General features: G+C 33.6%; 1 protein-coding gene across 1 annotated transcript; it reads left to right on the forward strand.

Annotated features, from left to right (window-relative positions):
* Positions 1-103: 103 nt before the first annotated feature.
* LOC111001282 (unconventional myosin ID) lies at positions 104-24,707 on the forward strand. The gene is made up of 17 exons (XM_022271135.2): positions 104-386; positions 11,773-11,953; positions 13,227-13,348; positions 14,094-14,313; positions 16,421-16,618; positions 17,097-17,336; positions 17,841-17,991; positions 18,379-18,536; positions 18,719-18,840; positions 19,370-19,520; positions 19,732-19,878; positions 20,241-20,467; positions 21,102-21,251; positions 21,864-22,159; positions 22,705-22,898; positions 23,442-23,596; positions 24,330-24,707. The coding sequence occupies exons 1-17, from the start codon at positions 298-300 to the stop codon at positions 24,502-24,504; spliced, it is 2,976 nt and encodes a 991-aa protein (XP_022126827.2). The 5' UTR covers positions 104-297; the 3' UTR covers positions 24,505-24,707.
* Positions 24,708-25,056: the final 349 nt, after the last annotated feature.

Below are 25,056 nucleotides of genomic sequence, written 5' to 3' on the forward strand. Positions count from 1 at the left end.
AGTGACATTTTTTAAGGACTTTCGGTATATTGTGAAATTTTGTAGGTAATTTTTTACAATGATAGAAGCGCCAAAAGCCACTACTATTAAGTATTCTGTGGCCACCAGGCGCCAAGTGCCAACGGCCAACTACATGTTTTAAAAATTGACAGTTTTTTCTTAGTGTCGGTGTGAGTCAGTTGTTTCATATGTTCTTGTTACGAGTTTGTTGTTAAACAAGTTTCTTATATTTTAAAAGCTGAAAGATAGTTCAACAACTACTTTATTTTCGTGTATGTAGTTCGATAAGTGAAAAATATGACGACGCAACCAGAAGTTGGGGTTCCCGACTTTGTTCTTCTGGACAATTTGACAACGGACAAATTTATTGAAAATCTACATCTCAGGTGAGTCTCTAAAAAAAATTTAATGAAGAATGTTACTTAAATATATTTGTTCATAACTTGACTTTATTAATTAAATTAAATTAAAATCATTTTTATTTTGAATACTAAAAATATGAGGATTTTTGTCATAAATCTTCATATCAATGCAGTTGATATTTCGAAATGAATATCAACAAAATTTACACACTTGTGTAAATTTTGAAAGATTTTTTTAATGTAAATTGTTATCATTATTTTACATATTTATTTATTATATTTCATTAAAATATGTAAATTTAATGACTTTATTTCAAATATTTAAAAAAATAGTGTGCACATACTAACATTTGTTAAATATATCTCTTCAACAATAATTAATCTTCATGTTAACATATTAAATTTTTTTGTTTCTATAAACTTTTCTAATCCCTAAAATAAGAGATTAAAATTGTAGTTGTTATGTAATGATTAAACTTGGTAAAATTAAAGGATGTTTTTAGAGATAGTATTGTACAGATAGTAAGAACATCTTGGTTTACTTAATTTTATAAAGCCCTTACAGTAAAATTGTCATTTTTACATTCAAATGTAAAAATATTGTATTTGAGGTACTGGAGTTATGGAGCTAAAACTTCACCCTGAATCTTAGGGTTAGTCAATGACATCAAATGAAAAGTTTTTATGAGGAAGTATGAGGTGATGCATCACTTTATTCTTTGGGGAAAAACAACAGATGAGCTAAATTTACATAGAAAAAAAAAACTACTTAGTATGCATCTTAAGATTGTTTAATTGTGTATTAGGCAATTCGTAAATATTAATGCTGCATTAATTTGTTAACTATCACTTCACTTATAAAAACGACTAAGGAATATAATTTTCAAACGAAATTCGTAACATGTACATACTATGTACGTATATTATGGTAAAAAAAAATTTACATGTGGAACAGTTACAGAATTCAGATATTGTCATGGAAGTCATTCAAAAGGTCCACAGTAATCTATTATTTAATAGTCAAATTTATATATATATACATATGAGTATTTATTTATTTATTTATTTAGTATTGTTGACTAATTTATGTACTTATTACATATATCAGAAACTAAAGGATGGAGGAAAACTATGGGGAATTACTAGTTGATTTAGATTTAAGTAAGTACTATGTATATTAGAGAGTCTAATACTTTAAAAGACGTGTATTGTTTACGAGTGATGATGGCACCGTACGAACAATGGCGCGCATTCGACGTGATGTCATCTTTCAAGGTGTTGATGCGTCCTTTCGTTTTCCTCGTCTTTGATAATTGCACTTGTTGCTCTATATTATCACCTCCATTTACAGATGCCCATGGGCTGAATTCGTTTTATTGATGCGATAGCTTAATTTTTTTAATTCTTCCAAATTTGTTTTGAACACAGTTTGTGTTTGCAAATTAAGTTTTTCTTTGTTACACGTAAGATTATAACGGCTGCTTCGAAGCATACTAAAAATACTAACCTGATAACGAAAACGCAATTTAGTGCTGTATTGAATCGGGAGGGGTTGGAATTAATTGAAATTAGTATGTAGACGCAACAGATCAATCATGTTTATGTAACATGCCACAACATTGCTTAATTCCGCGCGTGTGTCATACCGGCTATTCCATGACATCCAAACCCCTTTGTGGCTTGCCGCTTCATTACTATCTCCTTTTACGACTTTAGCAATATCTCTAGCTAAATATACTTAGGTTGCTTTATGTGCCATTCCATTAGATGAAAGACTAACGTAACGCCACTATCTTCTCGCCATAAATTGAAAACGATCCAATCGTTTAATGTGTAGTAAATCGACAGACGTATTTGCTTTCACGTCATTAGTATAGGTGTAATACTGTAATGGATCCTTAATGAAAGTTGCACAAATATGAATTGTGTTTCTATCAAATAGGAATCTAGAACGAGTAGTCTCTCACGTACTGTGTGGATTGTGCAAGTTATAGCTGCAATGCTGCTATTTTTATATTGATCACCTAGAATGCTTGTGTGAACGTAGTAGAAATATGTTTTTAGTTTTATTTTCATGCTAAAAATTAATAGATGTAAAATAATAAAATACTATATTAGGTAGATCCTTACACTATTAGGTGACATTAAAATTTTACAATGTTAACAGCGATTAAAAGAATCACGAAGTACAATATACTAATAAATAGTAATGTTATCTACCTAGGTACTTACTACTTACCTATACGTTCCTATTTGCAGTGGTCAGTTCTTATCGCACCATTATCAAAGTATTCATAGTGCACACGTAAATTACATGTTACTCATCCATATTCTTTCGAATTTGGAATAATATATATGTATGTTTTATACGTCCATGTTTATCATAGCTGATATTAAATGGCATCAAACCTAGGTTAGACGAATAAACCAAACATTTTCATAGGTATAGAAACTGTCTGGGAAAGGACACACACCAGCTTCCAGACCATGACCGTTGTGGGACAATTCAACTAAGAAACTTGACGTTTAAGTCTACTGCGTAAACCTCTGCGAGAAATTATTATTATCATATCAGTTATTTCCTCTAAATAATTGTTATACTGTACTTTAAAAATCTTATTTGAATACCCACAAACTTTGCGTTCTTCTCGACTGATTTATTTTTGCATTCAAAAATTAAAAGTTGATACGTCATTTCACACTTCATTAGTAATTATACACTCAATTAAGAAACAGTCAATTAATAGGTCAATCGCCAAATCACTTAATAAATAAAAGGCCATTATGCTGGTAAATGAATATAGAAGATGATAAAGTCACGTATTCGCTAAAGTTCATTGTCTGTAATGTTATGACCTTTGCAGGCGTATCAGAGCATGAAACCGAATGTGTTGTATTAAATTAGTTCATTTCTCGCACCTTTATGTCGTGACCGCATAAAATTTGGCGCAACAACCCCTGGAGAGTCTTCATGTTTATGCATTATGATATAAACAGCACGGATATTTCGAAATCTTTTAATAGTAGGGGAGCCCAAGAGGGGATTTCGGGATTTACTCAAGCGCGGCAGATTAATATACAGGGGGATACCTTGTACCCGGTTAAGTACCTCCACCAAATATGAGGCCCATATATAAGGCCGCCCGTGAAGGATACAGGATCAGATTAATAAAAAAAAATTGATCATCAGACATTCTCGAGCGCGTCAGATTAAGGTAGTGTGAGTTAATTACATCCTAAAAAGTGTATATTCCACTAATCTGACAATTTGAGAGTGACGTAAAGAAAGGGGAGGGCAGCAAAGTTGTAAAAAAAAAACGTCATCTTGACATTCTCGAGCGTAGCTAATTTTTTTTTTATTTTGAATGAAATAATTCAAGAATATTGAAATATATATAATCTGACGATTTCCGCAAGCCGAAATAACAAAATTTCGTCGATAAAGTTCGTGCGATAAACGCGTGCAGCTGCGTGATGCCTACATTTCCTTCTCCGCGTTTCCCTCAAAATTAGATTTCATATGAATTTGAACCGATGGGGACCGATAGATTTTGAGAAATTTTGAAAAATCTAATAAAATAACAATTTGTTTTTTTGAAAGTGTTTTTTTGCAATAACTTTTAAACGGCTTTATCCATCAACTTCAAAAAACTAATCCATCTTTAAGCTTGAAAAACGACGTCGATCGCCACCAAACTGGTGAAAATCGGTTGATTCGTTCGAGAGATATCGTGAACGAAAGAAAACCGAAAAAAGTGTTTCTATCACATAACTTCGACATTTCATATCGGATTATCGTTTTTGATGAAATTAAATAATTAGAGCCTAAAAAATGCGTCGATCGCCGTCAACCGCGGGAAAATTGCTTGATCCATTCAAAAGTTATTGGGGTTTGAAAATTTCAAAAATAGTGTTCTATGAAACTTCTATCAGACTTTCGAGCTGGGAGAACTCAAACGCATAGAAATATTATTTCTTTGAACTCAGCGAGCTCATAAGTACAATTTTAAGCGCCCAGGAATGGAATTGCAGGCATGGCCTTTAGGGTGAACCGTTTTTCTAATATTTTTTTTGTCAGATCAGGCAAATCCCTCTAGATAATCGTCAGATTATGAGACAGTACGTTTAGAATATGAATCTGAACCATATATATCTTAATCTGACGCGCTCGAGTATTTCAAAATGGCGATTTTTTTTTGCACATTATCATAATGGCTGCGAGTTTGCGTCAGCTCGAAATCGTCAGATTATTGAATGAGAGCTTTTTTTTTGGTGCACTTAACACCCCCTTAGAAAACCTGACGCGCTCGATTAAATTTTTTTTTTTTCATTTTTAACCCTTACGTACAACCACCCCCATCATGCAAATGATGAGATTAACATACGTACATTATTAAAAATACGTAGGACATTGATGCTATCAATATCTGACGCGCTCGAGTATGTCCATGCAACAGTTTTTTTTTACATATTTAAACATCTATAGCCGCTTTCCCCACCGATGAAAAGGTATATATCATATAACATTTTTTTCTTCTTATCATCTAAGCTTTGCAACCCAATAGGTCTCCACGACGCTCGAGTAAATCCCCATTTAGCATCGTGGGCTCCCCTACCATAATATGTTAGTATTGAATGTTATACATATTATTATATTTAATTTAATAATTATTCTAGGTTTCCGCCTACAGTATTTGCAGATAAAAGTTTTATTAATAATTAACAACGTCTGTAAGGTTCAGAATCTTATTTTTTTTTTCTTTTTTTTTTACTTGGGGAAATGCGTTGATTCAGAGTCTAGACTAACTAAATGTAACGAAGTCCTTATTACATTTAATCTTACATTTAATGTATAGTTTTTGGGTCTTGGTTGTTGTCTTATTGTACTTTTATCATGTGCAATAGAGCCTTAGCGACAAATAAAATGCGTAATAATTTTTATTATTGGGTATTTAAGGTTTTCAGGCAGTTTTCTTTTATATCATTGTATCTGATGTCACGTGAGACCTTACTTTATATTGTTTAATTTTAAAGCTATTGATTGTTCATAGCATCTCCGCTATCACTTGACTTTCGATAATTCTCTTCACTGGAGGCATATTCATTACTAAGAACAATTAACCCGGCGTAACGGTCATTGACCTTAATACATGGCGATAATTTGACCATTCATTAGAATACACATGACCGACTTAACACATATGAGCTACTCTGAACCGGTAGACAGGCGTAGGTTGAAGTACTAGCAATATCCACAAGATAAGCTTTTATAGTTAAACTATGTTTTTTCCGTGTTATTTTTGTTGGTATTGGATTAAAAATCTACAACAAAATTGTGTATTTTAACCGATTTACAAACCCGTAATTTGTAAGCAACCTCTATTGATTTTATTATCTATTATTCATCTAAGTCAATAAACAGTATTCATAAAACCTACTTTATTGATAAAGCAGATTAAACTCATACGTGTTAATAATTTGTATTTGGTTTCAAATCTTATCATCGTAATACTTTTATTTATTTACAATACAACATTTATAATTCTGTCATGCCAGGGAAGATGTAAAACTATAAATAGTTTAAGTAAAATAAGTGTAAATATATATGTAATAAATAGTACATATTAAGTTTACTTTGTTCTTTGCAAGAAATAAATAGGCTTTTTTATTTTATAAGTGTAAATCAGATCATCATTTCCTAAGCGCCTTTATTTATTGGGCAATTTATAAATACGTAGTAGATGTGTAGGAAGTAAACTATTTTGCTCTACAGATAAACCTACATAATAAGAACAATATTGGTATAACTATGACATAATCAGTCAATAATGTATAAAATCTGTAGTAACATGAAACTTAGAAAACAAAAATTTCTTACACAACTAAGATGTCGCAAATTACTTTTTAGTTAGGTATATCTAATGCTCTTCTGTATTATTTTGCTACTATTCTCGCTTACGGTACAAGCACTTAGGAACACATCAAGAGGTCACACTGGGACTATTTCTCTGATTTTGTTAAATTGATATACTAAAAAAAATAGTAGTTAGCCTGTTTTTCTGTTACGTAGTAAAAGAAAAATTATAGAAAGAAAGGGTTTAATTGTAGGGAAGTTCTTTAGATAATTATTGTATTTTAGGAAATAATTGTTTGTTTGTTTAACAGCTAAGGCTATGGTGGCCGTATTCTAATCGTGGTCGTGGTATTATTTAATACAGTATTATGTTTGCATTACTTAAATAAATAAAAGATCCCTTTGAAAAATAAAACTAATTACAAAAACATCTAACACTACACTAAAAATGTAATTTTCAATAGTCGTCTCTGCACCATCCTACTTCATCCCTTCTCTTGCCTACCTCATCCATCCTGGCTACATCTCTCTGTCGTACAGAGACTGTGTGTCGTTGTGTGGATAAGTACAGTACTATTAAAGTTAAAACAAAGTACTGTTTTTTTTTTATTATAAGATCCTATTAAAACTCTATTATTTAAAAAAGTGTTCTAGTGTTATTAATATACGCGATAGACAATTAGATTGTAATAATTTTTTGCCATCTTAAAAAAAGCCATTAATATCAACATTTTGAAACTAACCTTTGTCTTTGTCGAAACAGTCGTGAATAATTACTCTATAAGCATTATTTCTTACGCATTTTTTTTGTTACAATCTTACTTTATTATCCAAATATGTATTTAATACATTTATTGAGATTGTAAGAGAATAGTCATAAGTACTTACCTACGATATTATTTACGTCACATGCTATACCAAATGTTATAGTTTAATTTACAAAATAGTCTCCACGTAATATAGTACCTGCAATGAGTCAATAGTAATACGTAATGATACCAGGTAAATAAACATTTTAAATGATTCATGTTATGATGTAAGATCCAAATATATTTTATAGCAAAATGTTAAACTGTAATTCTTAGAGTACAAAATAAATTTCGCCCAAACCTTTAGAGACTACTCTCTCATATTTGAAGAAAATTCTCAACGCCTGCATTATTATAGAAGCTCTAACGACCAATTTTGATAGTCAAAAATGGAACAAGATAGTAAAAGCATTAACACGTGGTAGGAAATTGGCTTTGACCAAGAATACAGTCACTTCCTGAGTTGAACATCCTTATTATGTCTTGGAGATTTGGGGCAAACGGAACTCTTTATAACACCTTAGTTTGTAGGCTATAATCAAATTTTAGCTGTGAGATTAAGTCCGGTTCTATCAATAGTTGGACGAACGTCATTTCCTGAATTCTGCTGCTTAATAAGATTAATCTATTTCTGTCACTATAACTCTCTTACGTTTGATATTATATTACGTTTGTAAACCCTACTACAGCCAGAGGTACCTGTTGTATTTCGATTGTTCATTCCATTTTGTTATTTTAAAACTAAAATGAGTGTAACAACCTATGTTCTATTTAAATCCAATTGCTAAATAGCTGCAGAATTAAACCGCTATCGTAAAACTATTTTTGAAAACACGTTGATTTCCTAATTCATTCACCATCCACCAATTTACTTACCATATATTATTTAGAATAACCATAAATTGAAACTTATCCATAATCCATATATATTATATAAATATATATACAATAAAAAGTTAGAAAATAGATGGTAATCACATTTATCATTAAGTAATACCGCCTGAAGGTGATTTTCAAACTAATATTTTCCATCCAAATCTGTGGGTCAGTTATAATATACATACAGCATGTGTTTGAAACCGAAACACACGAATTGTTGACGTCTGTAAACTCATTGTTTCAAACATTACTACAATACAGCCTCGACAGACTACTTTTGGGTACTGACGATACGCTTTCTACCACTGCTTGGTATGAATCTCACGTCGTGGACATTGCCGGAGGTCAGCAATGCAAACAGTCTGTAAACAAATGCCTTGAACCATGTTTGAAAAATAGATAAAAACAACTATATGAGGATATATTCATAGCCGATAGTGGCTTACGCCTGAACCCAATAATTAATCCACAATCTCAGATAGAGAACAATCTGAGATTGTGGATTGTCAGACCGTGACGGTCGACTGATCTCCTATCTGCATCCCAATAACCAAACCTTATGAAGACAACCCATTTTTGGCGAGGGATAGAATGCAATGTCTTCGCTTTTTACACTCATATTTGATTATCAATATATCAGGATTACTAACAAACACTTAAATAAATAAATTTAGCCCCATATAAAATGTGATCAAGTTTTACATTATCTATAGATAAGACTCTTATAATCTCATTTAGTGCTTCTGTAATATTAAGGTATTAAATATAGCAGCAAGATGTAATAATTTTAGAAATAAAAACTTGGTGCCCACTTATAAAAGGTGGCAGAAGTAGTGTACTTGTATAGTATATCTTATCGAAGCCTATCAGAATTCACCTGTGCGATATCGTATCGATAGTGATATCACTTGTTATATTGGAGACACTAATAGAGTAGTATATTTTTTAAATAAACAGTTTAACACTTAATATACATAGTTATTATAACATACACGCGCTATTAGATGCAGGTTAAATAATAAGTAACATTGAAATTATTACAGTTATTTTTTTATGGTATAAATTAAACTGTAACAAAATTATTACTAACCCAATAAAATATTAAGCTGTTTTACGACTAGGTTCATCTGCATATTAGATTAATAACGTGTAAATAAATGATGTCGTTCTTAGATTATTGTGTGTTAGTCATCATCTGTTTATACATTTTAATTTTTGTATGAATCATCGCTAACGATGTCCTGTGAATGGTTATGTCACAATGGGGCATAGAATATAATCGATATTGCATGTCTGCTTGATACTTTATAACTAGGGACGAGGTATGGTAGGTTTTTGTTTTATAATTAAATTGATTCATTGCTTTATTATCTATGTCTAATGTATAAGAACTTATCTTTTTTACTCGTGACATACCTACGTTTGGGCGTTTACTTAACTTAGACTTGCCACGGCATCGAACAGGCTGGGACTACGGACTGTGACACGTAAAAATGTAAACGTAAACAATTTCGGAGCTATGTCGCTCACAAATATTAAATAAACGTGGATTTCTTTGATCGGTAAAAAAATCTCTTTTCCTAAATCGATTTAAAAAAAATCTCGGTTCTCTAGATAGAGATTACACTCTACAATCTCAATCGTGACATAGCAGTGAACATAAACAGCGGTACATGCGTAACAATTTATCTCCCGCAAAGATAGGGTATGCAACTGAGGATGGGAGAGTTTATCTCATTTAACATACCTCTATTAAAATATAGCATAGAACAACGTTAACAAGAGTTTATCTTTTAGGCGGCTGCCAACTGCTAAATGGGCCATTCGAGTATTACGTAAGCACTATAGGGGGTAGGGGGTCTTTGATTTTCGTATTTGGTGATTACGTCAACAGTTACTATTTACTTTTTTACACATTTTGCCCACACATTGTTTACTTTTGGAAATGAAATGCATTTTGAGGATCTCTACAAAAAATTAATTCGTTTTTTGTAGTATTATTAATTATATTGTTAGTTATAAGATTTAGGCGTATAAGTTTAATTTTTTAATGTTTTTATGTAGGATAATTGGTGTGGGAATTATTTTCGAGTTCTATCGAATTAGTAGTAACTGTTAAGATAGAAAAATGTAGTGGAATAAACAAATAAATAAAAATTGCTTACTTGTAAGTCGGGGGGCGATAAAATGCAGTAAATCTTTTTACGTAATACTTAAGGGCCCCAAAGCTACTTGCTAATGAGGCGGATAGTTTTTGTATTACATTAGTGTGTATTAAAATTCGTTTCCTTCGTATAATAAAATAGCGCGACTTTTAGTGTTTTTGGTAATATAAGGTATAATCAATTGTTTTTCTTTTTCGAAATTCTTGTAGTATTACGCATAAGCGTCACATTAATGTGTTTAGCCTCCGTGGGCAGCGGCCGGTTGCTCTTGAACTACAAACCGGCCGCGGGGTGACGTCAGCTGCGCGCGCGCACCTCATGCAGATAATATAACATGCTGTTTATAAATTTCATGTTCATGGTCACGAAAGCCTCTATATTTCCTAATTCCATTAATATGTGTTATCTGAAGATTCCATACGGTATATATCCGTAGCTCTGCAATACTTTGTTCATAAATGTCTGCAGTCGTTGTATGTTAAATATCTTTAAATTTATAAAAACCTTGTTGACTCTTAAAACGAGTAAATTATAATTCAAGGTCTATAAATGTAAGAGTTTACTGTGCATTGAAAGCAGCACTCATGATGATGTGTGACGTGAAGATTATGTCGAATATATAGGTCATATAAAAGAAAATAAATTGCTTGGTATTTAGGTCAGTCCTCGCCAGCGTCGCTGAGAGCTTAAGGATTCATTGCCGTGTATTTATATCCATGAAGTAACATTGAGCTTTTTGAATTAATTATAATGTTGGTAAACTTCGTCTATGCTGTGCTGCCCTCGTTTTCACGATGTTCAAATATTCACAGACTACCACGCTCTAAAGAAAAACAAAGCTTACTTACCTAACCTTAAAGGCTTTATTAGACTTTCAAATAGAAATAATATCATACAATAAATTTTCATTTCATATTGACCAAATAGCCGAAATAGCACAACGCAACTTATGTACGTGTATAATATGTATAGGGCAAATGTATTAAAGGTCACCTACATACATACCTCATTCATAAAAGGCTACGGCTAAGGCCTTGACTGATTCGTGAATCAAGTCTAAAAGCTTGTAATTATACTAATCTGAAGACATATTTAAAGATGTTTTTGACACAATACATAAATTCAGTCTGCCTTTCTCATGAAATGTTATGTCGGCAAGGTGAACGACCGAAACTTATGAATTTTGGCACGCGAAGCAACGCAAGCCTTCAGTTATACTTGTAAAAGTATACTTGTGTCACTAAGAGAATTCAACATTGTACATATCCAATGAAAATATCTTATGATTACTATTCAAGTTAAACTAATTAAACACAAGGTAAAGAGCATTGTAAGGTTTGTGACCTAACGATTCTCAGGTGTATTATTTTTATTATTTAGTTTACGTAGATTTTTGATTTGATACTTATTATTATTAGCTTATTTGAAAAGTAATAAAAATCGTATGAGCGTGTAACATTAAAAAACTGTCGTTTAAACGCAAACCAACGTTCTTAATTTATACATAATATAATAAACATCAACCTAGTTGTGATACAACCTTTTATAGTCTTGGCCTTAGATTTTTTCTTAGATATTTTATAGCCCTTTACTTGCCGAATTTTGAGTGTAATGCATGCCGACTTAATGTTTTTTTTTCCTCATCCGAACACGCGTTCATGTTGAACACTACTCATGAATAAATAGTAATAATTTGATTTCAGATTCCAGCACAATAAAATCTACACGTACATTGGTGAAGTTTTGGTCTCAGTGAATCCATACAAGACCCTTGACATCTATGGCGCGCAGCATATGGCACAGTACAGAGGCCGGGAGATGTTCGAAGTAGCTCCACACGTGTACGCTGTTGCAGATGCATGCCAGAGGGTTCTGCGTCAACAGGTCCTAATTTATATCAATTTATGCTCTCTATTTACCTTATCACTTAAAACATATATATTATAAAAATAAAATATGTCATTAAATTTGAATGCGCTCTCATTGGCAAAGAAGACAGGGGGTGTAGGCCGAGATAAATAGCCGGCGTAAAAAAATCTGGGTGCTCTTTTAAAATAGCAAATAATTCATCTTATTTTAAAACAAATATCGCAAATTAATTATAAGTAGCCTGTCTAGCACTAGTCCCATGCACTTTTATCAACTAGACTAATCGTTAACTTTATAGTAAGCCTTTTTACATAGCTTTCCTTTAATACATTTTTTAAATTTATTAAAAGGCAGAGAAAAAAGAGCCTCTGGGATTAGCTAAAGAAAAGTATCCCCGTTTCAAGTACATGTAATTGTATTATATAAAGGCTTGAAATATGTGAAAGGTTTGCGTTTCATTGAGCAATTTATGTATGGGCCTATTATGTAGCTTTTAACAAAAATATTTGTCTCCGCTAATACGTCTTGAATATGAGATGCATTCTTGAAAAACCAGGACAGGCGCATTGAACAAGACCGTTGACTTTAGTGTGTTTAATGATGAACGCTTGCATTGTGAAGGAGAAACACTGCATTTAACTTACAGTACATAATATCATAACTTAACCTCAGAAGTGCGAGCCGCCATATAATTTATACCTTCGAAGTGAGCTATCAACATTTGTTGTAACAATGGTGCGGCCAGTCGGCTTCTACTGTTTACTGTTTAGTGCCCTTTGTGTCTTGGCTCGTGCTTACCACAAATTTATCCTTAACGACCGCCCGGTTCTTATGATATTATTTTTAAGACATTTTTATTCTTTCCCAGAACAGTTATACTTATTACAGCAATTACTAGTTCATAACTTTAACGCAATGGAACATTTGAAATATAGTTTATTATTAAAATTGAAATTACATTTACTCTTACTATTCACATTATAAGTAATGTGTTAAAACATTTAGTCGTTTATTATGAGTTTGTTAATTAGGCGAAGCTTGATAACTCTATTAAATAGCGTTGAAATCAATTAATTAATTAACCGTTATTTTGGTATTTGGGAAGGAACTAACTTTTATAGTAAATCTTACTAAGTTTGTCTTCCTGTTACATCGACTATATTATGCGTAAAACTAATGGTAACTAGACGAATATCTAATAGAGTATGTTATTAAATTACACATTAATTTTAAATTTTTATAGTATTCCTTTGAATATAGAAATTGACTGACACAACTTTATTTCCAGGGGAGGGACACGTGCGTGCTTATATCTGGAGAGTCGGGCGCTGGCAAAACGGAGGCTTCTAAGTTCATCATGAAGTACATCGCCGCCAATACAACACAAGTGCACAGGGAATACATCGACAGGTAATTAGTTACTAAAGATCAGGGTAGTTGGATGCGTTGTGAGAAAGCTTATACACCCAAAAAGTCGACGGCGTGTGTCAGGCTTAATTAGCATAATCATGAAATAAATACACAAATCTACGGCCCAGACCTCAAAGGTTAACTAGTTAATAAATTCATTTTACCGCATTTGGAGAGTGTTCAGAGGAGTTGTTCGGATTAAAACCTGCAGCTGAGTTTCATCATCGGACGTCGAGGTGCAATACGAAATGCCACCCGTATCAATTCGACGTCCAAGACAATTTCTGCCACGCACCACCGCTTTGTGGAGCCTGAAATATTTCCGAACCAATTCGACTTAGGCCTTCAAGAAAAGAGCGTACCAATTCTTAAAAGGCCGGCAACGGACTTGTGAGCCCTCTGGTATTGAGAGTGTCCATATGCGGCGGTATCATTTAACATCAAGTGCAGGAGGCACGTTTGCCCCCTGTTCTGTAAAAAATGGCAAATTTTAATTGCAGTTTGCATAAAGTGCAGGACTTAGGGTAAACACTAGCATCACCGTAGGAATTATCTCGTAAGAAAATCTTTGATTTCTAAATTTCAATGGCCAATACAGACGGTAATATTTCAGCATAATAATAACCTTTTAGGCCAGAAGTATAACGATTTAAATCAAATGAAAAACATATCTAAGAGAAATGTTCCAAAATTTTTTTTTGTGGTTTCGCAAATACTAGACATATATAATTATTATTATTTTCAGAGTGAAGAACGTTCTAATACAATCGAACTCGATCCTGGAAACATTTGGGAACGCGAAAACGAACCGTAACGACAACTCCTCTCGTTTTGGCAAATACATGGATATTAATTTCGACTATAAAGGCGATCCTGTTGGAGGACACATAAGCAACTATTTGTTAGAAAAGAGCCGAGTCGTAGGTTTGCAACCTGGCGAAAGGAATTTCCATGCCTTCTATCAGGTTTGTACTACTTACTAGGTAATAATACAAATATGTAAAGTAATTTTCTTTTATTTGTTATTATCATAATATTTGTAACCATTTTATTTCTCTTAATTACGCAAAAAATAAAATTTTATTGTTATTAATTACAATGAATGCTATGGACTTTTCTAGAAAAATCTTCTTGTGTATCATAATACATGTTATGTTTATAATCAAACAAAATACATACAATGACGCCATGATCATTGGTTTTGGTTCCCTATAATTATATTTTCAATAAACTTTTTTTTGGCTATGATCACTGTATATCTAATAATGTTTTAAAATCAATGTGATCTAAGATAGATAGGATGTTTTTTCTATATCGGGAACACACCATTACTATTTGGCGGCGTTTTTTCATATTCCTTACGTAAGCCGATCAACATTAAAATCCATTACCAATACTTTTGATCCACCGAAATTTATGTATGGGTGGATTTGGCAAACCCTAATCCGGCCTTTGATCCATTATCAATGCAACGCTGCATTACTACGGCTGTAAGCCGGAACAACAAGGATTTATTTAATCTGCTTTACTATGACGAACTTTGTTACGAATCACCCATTCATAACTACTATTGAAACCTACTTCCTTAGATTCTCTTATCAGATGGTCGGTGTTCTAGCGTTTAATATAGGTAAAATTAAGCGAAAAGTACTCTTAATAAAATTGCTGGGATATGTTCTAAAAGACTTATGCCTTCAATGAAGAAATTGTCACAAAAATAATTAATGATATTAAAATAAAAGCTTCCTTTTCTTACATTCTTATTTTTGTGGAATTAGGATCACGTCCATTATTTGAAAATAAAATGTCTATGATATTGATTTCTAATATCCGTTTATAACACGATCATAGATTACAGTTCAAAACCCAAACCAAAATTAGGATATATCAAAGATATACTCTTCTTTCGACCTAATTCTGTGTATGATTTGCTAGTGAGGTGAAGCTCTCCCTATTAGTAATTCACTCCATACAACTAACTTCACTAAGGTTTGTCAGTTTTCCAAGTACCTTTACAATGTATCTAACATATGTAATTGTTTAACGTATGTAGTTAAACAAAATCATTGTGCAATATGAAAACAGTAAAGTGACATCATTATATTGAAATTGTGTCAAAGCCAAACCTATTGGTTAGTCTATGTTTAAACAGCGACTTAGGGATTCTTCGTACGTTTTCTTACATATCTATCACCATACGGGATAATGACCTGAGTAACTATATTGAAATACCCATGCATTAACATCGTTCTAAGTTTTCTAAAGTCCTATCCCAGGAAACTGTGTGTTGTTTACCTTTTGTAGGACACGCAAATGTCAGTTTTTTGAATTTGGGTTCTGTTTGCATTTGCATTTCAGTTATTGGTTGATTTACAACTCGTGTTTTGATACCATCTTTAAGTTTTCTGGTCACTGCAAATTTGACTCGTGTAATTTGCATTTCAGTTATTGGTTGATTTACAACTCGTGTTTTGATACCATCTTTAAGTTTTCTGGTCACTGCAAATTTGACTGTTACAATTTGCGTTTCAGTTATTGGTTGACTTACAACTCGTGTTTTGATACCATCTTTAAGTTTTCTGGTCACTGCAAATTTGACTCATACAATTTGCGTTTCAGTTATTGGTTGATTTACAACTCGTGTTTTGATACCATCTTTAAGTTTTCTAGTCATTGCAAATTTGACTCTTACAATTTGCGTTTCAGTTATTGGTTGATTTACAACTCGTGTTTTGATACCATCTTTAAGTTTTCTAGTCATTGCAAATTTGACTCTTACAATTTGCGTTTCAGTTATTGGTTGATTTACAACTCGTGTTTTGGTACCATGTTTAAATTTTCTGGTGACTGCAATATGACCTTAACGTTTTCATGGTTTCTGTACTATACAGCGTTTTAATAGCACAATATTATTTTTTATAAAAAAAATATCAATAGCGGTTTTCTTGAAATAACTTATCGGAATTTAACTACTAACATATCATGATTGTTGATAAGCAATAAATCTCTAGTTAGATTTTCTTTTACACGTCTCGTTATAGTTCTATTTAATAATAATATTATTTTTTCCAGTTGCTGAGCACAAATAACGCGTACACAAAAAAGTTTGGTTTGAACTCGAGCGCTGTGTACAAGATATTGGGCAACGAGCGCACCACCGCACAAGACTCTAAACTCTATTCCCTTACGAATAGCGCCTTTAATGCTCTGGGCTTTGCGTCTGCCGTTGTTGACGACATATGGAGTATTGTGGCCGGTGTTATTTTGCTGGTGAGTTGTGTATATATATTAAATGTAAAAACAAATTAACATTGTAGAACGTTTTTTCACGTTTATTGTTACGATATTGTTCCAATTAATTTGCAAGGACTATATGTGAAAACATTATAGAACACTAATACTGCTTATGAACATTACCTTAGTTTAAGCTATTCAGTAATATCTAGAGAAAATTAAGTCATTATATAATTACTTTTTAGCCATAATTATTGTGAAGGCTAGATTATAATGTATCTTAAGTCACACTCTCTCTCTTTTGGGAACTTTATTATATGAAAAAAAAACTTTTTTACTGTATGTATATTAAGGAAGTAAGTAAGAGTGACTAAGTACATATTAACCACAAACTAGTCAACAGCAATTAAATAATATATGTATATGCGTTCAATTTCAAATGTGTTATTATTTTAGAAAAGTTCAGAAATAAAACAAAAAAAGAAATAAACAAAATCATATAAACTTTTCGTAGGGTGAGCTGACATTCTCAGAAACTGGGGAAGGTCAGTTGGTGGTGGGCGGGCCGGTAAGAGCGTGCGTCAACGCTCTGGGAGTGAGTGAGGCGGCGTTACGTAGTGCTTTGGGCGGACGTGTGCTGGCCGCGGGCGGAGAACTCGTCAGCAAAGATCACTCGTTAGTGGACGCTCACTACACACGTCTGGCACTAGCTAAGGCCGCCTATGACAGGCTCTTCACCTGGATCGTGCAACAGGTTAGTGCCGCCTCTTTGGACTGTTAAGGTATCAATGAGCTAGGTTGCTTACGGAATGAGAGTGAAACAGACAGGTATGTTTTTCATCTGTAAATTATTTTAAATAATTACTTCCACACTTTATTACAAAAAATAATTATTAACCTGTAAAAAATCCTACGTTAAAAGTTTCTAATATATTTTTTAATCGTCGTATAAATTTAATTGTACAAACCCAGAGTGACTTTTCGCCACCACAGACAATCTGACGTATACATCTGTAAAAGCAATCAAAACATTCAAGTAATATAAAGTTATATTAGACCAGAAAATGTTTTATATAAATACAAAAATATTGAAAATTCCAGTAGTGATAAGCATGATGATAGATTTCTTATCTTTATTAAATTTTGAATATAGAGTTTTATGCTAGGATAAAAATATAAAATTCTGCAACAACTTTATACCCTCTTTTAATATTAAACAAAAAGAAACACAACATTTTAAAGTATATAAATGTTTCAGATAAACAAGGCCATAGAAGTGCCAAGTGGGCAATGGGGCGGCACCCTCATTGGAGTACTGGACATCTACGGCTTTGAAATCTTCGAGACCAACAGCTTTGAGCAATTTTGTATCAACTACTGCAATGAGAAATTACAGCAATTATTTATAGGTGTGTCTTAATTCAATATTAGTATAGACTATACTATATATTTTCTTATTAAAGTTTTTATTCTGTATACGCCTCCATCTGGAAATATATAATCTATGAAACATCCACTTTGAAGTTAAGTTGAAGAGTGCGATCCTCTTGCCTGTTTTTATGCGTTGGAACCATGCCTGTCCACCACTGGACCTCTTCCTAGATGTGTTACCACTCACTTGCATGGTGAAGGAAATTATCATGAGGAAACCGTGACACCTGAAACCATAGACAAAAAATTCCATGTATCCAGGGATTGAATCCTGATCATCTTCTTGCCTGTTAAAAAAGCAGCCAAGTTGTAACGCTGACTTTTTAATTACTTATGAGTACTAAATTTATGGTCCCACGTTTCAGAGCTGGTTTTGAAGCAGGAGCAAGAAGAATACGCTCGTGAGGGCATCCAATGGACTCCGGTGGCGTACTTCAATAACCGCATCATTTGTGAGCTGGTTGAAGCACCGCATCAGGGAATCATCGCCATCATGGATGAAGCCTGTCTTAACCCTACTAAGGTATCATTACCTAACAAAAAAACTTTGGATATTTTTAGATGCCTTTAATAAGTCCAATATATATGGTTTACAGTTAGGTTATTACTTACTTTCAAATAAATGAATGCAATTATTATTTCACATGAAATTCTCCGTCAACGTGGTAGATTCATGTCATTAAACGTATTTTTGCAATTTTCCAGATATCCGACCAACAATTGTTAGAGGCAATGGATAAGAGGCTGAGTGGACACAAGCACTACACTTCGCGGCAACTCACACCCATAGACAAGAAACTCAAACATGGCGTCGATTTTCGAATTACGTATGACACTTAATTATTTCATTTACTCGTAATCGAAACATAATTGTTTCAATGACCCATATAAAAAGTAAATGTATGTTTGGATTTTATGGTATACATGGTATAAGATGTCTTTGCTATTTCCAAAGAAGTCGGTTTTCTTCTGATGCTGTCCTTTACTATACGAACCTTGAATGTGTCTTAATACATTTCTAAAAAGAAGTTACATGCGTACAAGAGAGGTATTTTTAAATGCCTATAAAAAAGTAATTGTTTCGTTTAGACATACAAGCTACATTCTTGTTTACTACTACCTAGATTATCGGGAGGCTTTTTTTGTTGTCTGTATTTTACTTGACTGTATTGTTAAAATAATATTTCTAACCGCCTGTTTCGTACGTGTTGCAAGAATAACGATTTGTAGTTTTATTTCTTTTATTTTGTTTTGCAACCAGTACAATCTATAATAATTAGAATCGCAACGGACATTTAAGTTATTATATTGATATATTTTGTAGTGTATTATTCTAATAATAAAGATTTTCCTTAGACACTACGCGGGTGACGTGACGTACGCGATAACAGGCTTCATGGACAAGAACAAGGACTCCTTGTGGCAGGACCTCAAGCGATTGCTTCATTCGTCCAATGTCGCCTCGCTACGAGACATGTGGCCCGAGGGTGGGACGAACATTCAGAAGGTACATTTGATTTGAATTTCAAGTATTTTGCAGACTGTATATATTTTTATACTCTACATTCAGACAAAAAAATATGTTTTGTAATAAGTTAGTAACTACACTATACATTATATTAGGAACAGTTGTTAGGAACGGGACATGGGAAAAAAGTTTTAAGAAATATAAATATTTGTTTGCAAAAACAATAAATTAAGTCTATTTTTTATTTCAGACATCAAAACGGCCACCATCTGCTGCGACACTCTTCCGCAGTTCGATGTCGGCGTTGGTGCAAGGCCTTCAAACAAAGGAGCCGTTTTACGTGCGATGCATTAAGCCTAACTCTTTACAAACACCCAACACCTGGGACGAACAGCTGGTATTAAAACTGTGCATTTATTTTCATAACCTATTTTTCACATTTATTCCTTGTATTATTTTTATATATATAGCGATTGGCAGAAAAAATAGGTTATCTGGCTTTGTTAACTTTAAAAAACAAGCTACACGAGAAACAGTATTGTAAAAATGACAGATCATAAAAACTTTTTTCTATAAATTTGCTTTCGGCTGGTAAAAGAGTTTTCAAAATCGGTTTAGTAAATTCGGAGATTACTCCAGCCTTAAAAACCTCTCCTCTTATTTTCGTTACCGTTAAATTAACGTTACCTCTTTATAATATCATCATTAATTATTAATAGAATTATTTATCATTATTATTTTAATTTTTTTATTGTTTAGGTCCGACATCAGGTGGCGTACTTGGGTTTAGTGGAGAACGTACGCGTACGTCGCGCGGGTTTCGCGTCTCGACAGCGATACGACCGATTCCTGAAGCGATACAAGATGCTCTCCCAGTACACTTGGCCCAATTTCCGCGGTACTTCGGATCGTGACGCTGTCATGGTGCTGTTAAGAGATCTGCAAGTCACTGATGTACAGTTTGGACACACGAAACTTTTTATTAGGTGGGTATTTATCAAATACGTTCATATGGAAATTACTAGAAATTATAGTAGTTCTTCTATTGCCTATGTCCATTTTTGACAAAAGCCGCTTAATTTATTTTAAAGATTTAGTGCAGATTTAGCCCTTAGTGGATTCTATTATTAGTTTTATTTTCGTTAATTGAATTCTAAAAATATATTACCACTGAGGGGTGTAAGCTGGTGCTTGGACGCAAACCTGTATGTATTCATAGAACTACTTTGCAGCGTAGAAAGGTGTTTTGCCTTTAGGTACACAAAAATTAGTTATTGTCAAAACAACAGCTTACATCATTATAGTTCTACAGTCATTTTGATACATAATATTAAACAAATAAGTGTATTATTTTTTTTATATAAATTATATACAAATAATTTATTAGTATTAGTTTACACCCAGGAACTAATACCTGGATATATTGGTTAATAATGTTCATTTTATTTTTATTTTTTGTACTCCTACAGCTAACACAAAATACATATAATATCAAACAAATACACCGAGAACATAGCCACAGATGGAATACATGATATGTTATAACTAAAAAGATTTACAAAAAGGAACAAACAAACAAACAAACAAATGTTCATGTTCATGTTAATTTTGTGTCTTCAGAAGCGCCAAAACGATCCATGGCTTGGAAGCAGCACGGGCGGAGTTGATCCCATCAATTGTGGTACTACTGCAGAAGCTTTGGCGAGGGACGGTTGCCAGACGGAGATATAAGAAGATGAAGGCCGCGCTTACTATATACAATGCTTGGAAGTGAGTGTTTCTACTTGCTATAGTGTATTAAAGATCTTATACATAAACGTACTACGTTTTAATTAATTATTCATTAACTTCTCTGTAAGTGACATAAAGGTATTTAAGACAAATTATTATATATATATCTAGCAGTGTTGGCCTAGTGACTTCAGCGTGCGACTCTAATCTCTGAGGTCGTACGTTCGATCCCCGGCTGTGCAACAATGGACTTTCTATGTGCGCATTTAACACTTGCTCACACGGTGAAGGAAAACATTGTGAGGAAGCGGACATATCTTAGATCCAAAAGGTCGATGGCGTGTGTCAGGCACTGGAGGTTGATCAACTACTTGCCTATTGTATTTTAAAATGATCATGAAACAGATACAGAAATCTGAGGCCTAGACCTAAAAAAGTTGTAGTGCTACTGATTTTTAAACAAATAATATTTAGCTAATTAATGTATAAAATATGTATTAGGTTTATCTCAACAGTATTAAGACAGCCAAGCATTGCTTTGTTAAGATAATAGTGTTGATAATGTTTTAAAGAATTAGGTAGAAGTGAAGTATTCTTTTTAAATTACCATATATTCACCTAAGTCTCTCTATAACTAACGTATCTTTCTAGACGCTACAAGTTCCGGCAATACATATCATCACTTCAGTCAGAGTTAACTCGTGGGCGTGGCGTAATGAAGTCGTGGCCTGCAGCGCCAAGGGGCGTGGCAGTAGCGCTAATGCAAGGCGCTTACAGGCGTTGGAGAGCCTATTTGGTACTCAAGCCGGTACCCCGCGATCAGTGGCACCAACTCAAGCTCAAGATATCCGCTGCTAGTGCGCTTAAATCGCGTCGCTCGCACTGGGGCGCCAACCGACTTTGGAAGGGAGATTATTTGGCTGACCAAACCTATAACGACAAAGCTTGTGAGTTGATTTTTTTGCGCTCAGTATCACAGATTGTGCAATGCATGCTAAAAGTAATTGATGAAATATTCTTTTTTATTTATTAGTGAAATATTGAATTTAAAATATAATATTTTGTATATTATACGTAAGGATTAAAAACCTTTACGTACATAAATTGGGACTATAATTTATTTTATTTACTTCACACCATATTAAACAGACTTCATTACTGATATTGCTAACATTCACTAATATTATTATTATCATCATTTCCTACTAATTGTTAATATATCATTTTTTTGCGACTGAGGCGCAAACTAGCTGATGTGGTCTCTGGCAGAATGACCAGCGCTGTGGAACATTCTACTCCTCAGCATAATGCTGAGCTAGGGTCAATAACAGCCACAGCGCACACGCATTACATGCTTGAGACGAACCGAATGGGAATAGAAAAAAAAAATACCTCTCATTATATCTTTTATTTAATTTTTTCATTTCACATGTTATGCGTCTATGTGTTTGTGTTTTGTTTGTAATAAATAATGTCTATGTAATTATCTTAGCGGTGTACCGGTCAGCGCTGTCGTCGCTGCAGCGGTCCCAGAACATTGGCAAGGCGTTGTTCTCGTGTCGGGTCCACAAATTCAACCGGCATAACAAGTTGGCGGAGCGCTGTCTGCTCGTCACTACTACAGCGATTTGCAAACTGGATGCCAATACTTTCAAACTACTGAAGAAACCTACGCCTATTACTGAAGTAAGTGTACAGCTCGCAGAAATTATACACTTTTGTTTTATTAGTAACAGTACTGTCAGCATAAAAAGGCGCACTGTTGCGACCTCAAATGAAATGGTGTAATAATGGAATTAGTATTTAATATTAGATTTGGACGCGTACTACGCATACACATTGTAGGCAGTTTACATAGTATTAATACTAACAAAGTCGTATGGATTTTTACAGATGTATTTTAAATTCTAGTGTATTATATTATTTACTCTATTTAATGACTTACGTATACTTAGCAAAGAAATGCTATTCTACGCTTATTAAACAGAAGACAGTGTTAGTGCACGCTTCTTATCTACTCTTCTGGTACTCTTGGGGCGTAACTCCGACGATTTAGGTATTGACTAAATTAAGAATTACAAATATGTACAGCTGTGGGTCGTTCAAGACTACAATATATTATACCAAATCTCCTTATAGGAGATCATTAATTGTGTTTTGTCATTGTTCCATTTGTATAAAATAATGTTTCCTAAATTTGACTAAATATAAACTGTGGGGTTATTTTAGGTGGGTGCAATTCGTGTAATGAGCAGCGAGGCCCAACTGGTGGTCGTAAGCGTGCCCTCAGCGAGAAATGACCTTGTATTGGGACTGGTTTGTCCGCACGATCAGACCGATTTGGTGGGGGAACTCATCGGCGTATTAGCCAACAGATACCATATGTAAGTATTAAATGTAGACTATTTTTAATTCACATCTTATTGACTGAGTAGGGATTTAATAAGACAAAGCGTTAATATGTCGGCGGTAGTTGATAGTTGGTACAAATGAGACAGCGTTATCGAGCGATATTGACACGTGCACAAACACGTGCACCTGACGTCATTGCCCCATTTCAAGTGATAAGAACCCGCCTCGCCGCTGTATCGGATCGCATTGTCTTTCGATGAATCGAGGTGCACGGACCGCAGTCTTAACCGACTGTCACCCCTATCTCTCTCTTTCTCTCTCTTTAGCTCTCTCTATGTCTCTCTCCCTCATAGTAAGTGTCCACTATATTAATGGTTTAGAAGATATTTCTACCAAAGTTGTGAAATGATCTACCCATAATATATTATTATAAATTGATTAAATTATTGATATCTGATGATATCAATATAATATTTTATCTCGTGTTTTACTACCGATTTCTGGACCTATTCCGACAACAACAACAAATTAGTAATATGAATTTAACTACTATGATAGTGGTGACACTGCGGCTTTCTTCAGTTATTATGTATTAATTTAATTTTATATTCAAATTTGAAAACTTTCATTGCTTCATATAAAATATAAGTACTAGAAATAGACATATTTTTATTCAATTTGGCAATAAATTATTTTTAATAAAAGTATGGTAATAGTGAAGGGTTGTGTAGAAGAAACAATGTTTAAGTAAAATATTTTGTATAGGTTGACTGGCAGTGAAGCAATTGTTGAAGTTGAGAGTGGTGCGACCACGCGTTGTACGTTGGGAGGGAAACATCGCGCGTTGCAATTACCCGCATCCGAACACGCGCCCGTTCAAACCCCATTCACGCACGCACATAATGTCATCACCTATCATCCGGCCTCTGCACGTGCATAGCATTCGGACATACTTCCGGAGTTCTAACGCCCAGGCTTACGGACAATACGAAACATCGATGAGGTATCGTAATAGAACGATTGTTGTACGAGACTGCTACGTGTCCACATTATAAGTGACAAATAACCGTTCATTTATAATACAACGATTCGTAGTAATTACGATTGGTATTGTAGATATAGAAAACTAGGTTTTTAGTAAAGTCTATGAATATACCTTTACTATACCTTTTCACTGTCAAACATGTCATTAATCAAATTGAAAAATGAGCTTTGGAAACCATATTTAACGTGACATATTATGCGGGCTTTAATTCTGACCGTGTTACGAAATGTAGAAAAAATAACGACAACAACGCAGATGTTGACGTGTAATTGTCAAATTGAAATTTAGGTAATTTATAAATGGATGTGTCATATTTATTACTTTGATTGAAAAGTTATCTAAGTTCTACTATGAGACTATTAAAGCTACGCTAGTGTTTTTAAATACATATGTAATCATCAAGTGTTTTAATATGCTAATTAGGCTTAAAACGAAACACTAATTGTG

The sequence above is a fragment of the Pieris rapae genome, chromosome 4 (genome assembly GCF_905147795.1).
Source record: "Pieris rapae chromosome 4, ilPieRapa1.1, whole genome shotgun sequence".
Classification (NCBI taxonomy): domain Eukaryota; kingdom Metazoa; phylum Arthropoda; class Insecta; order Lepidoptera; family Pieridae; genus Pieris; species Pieris rapae.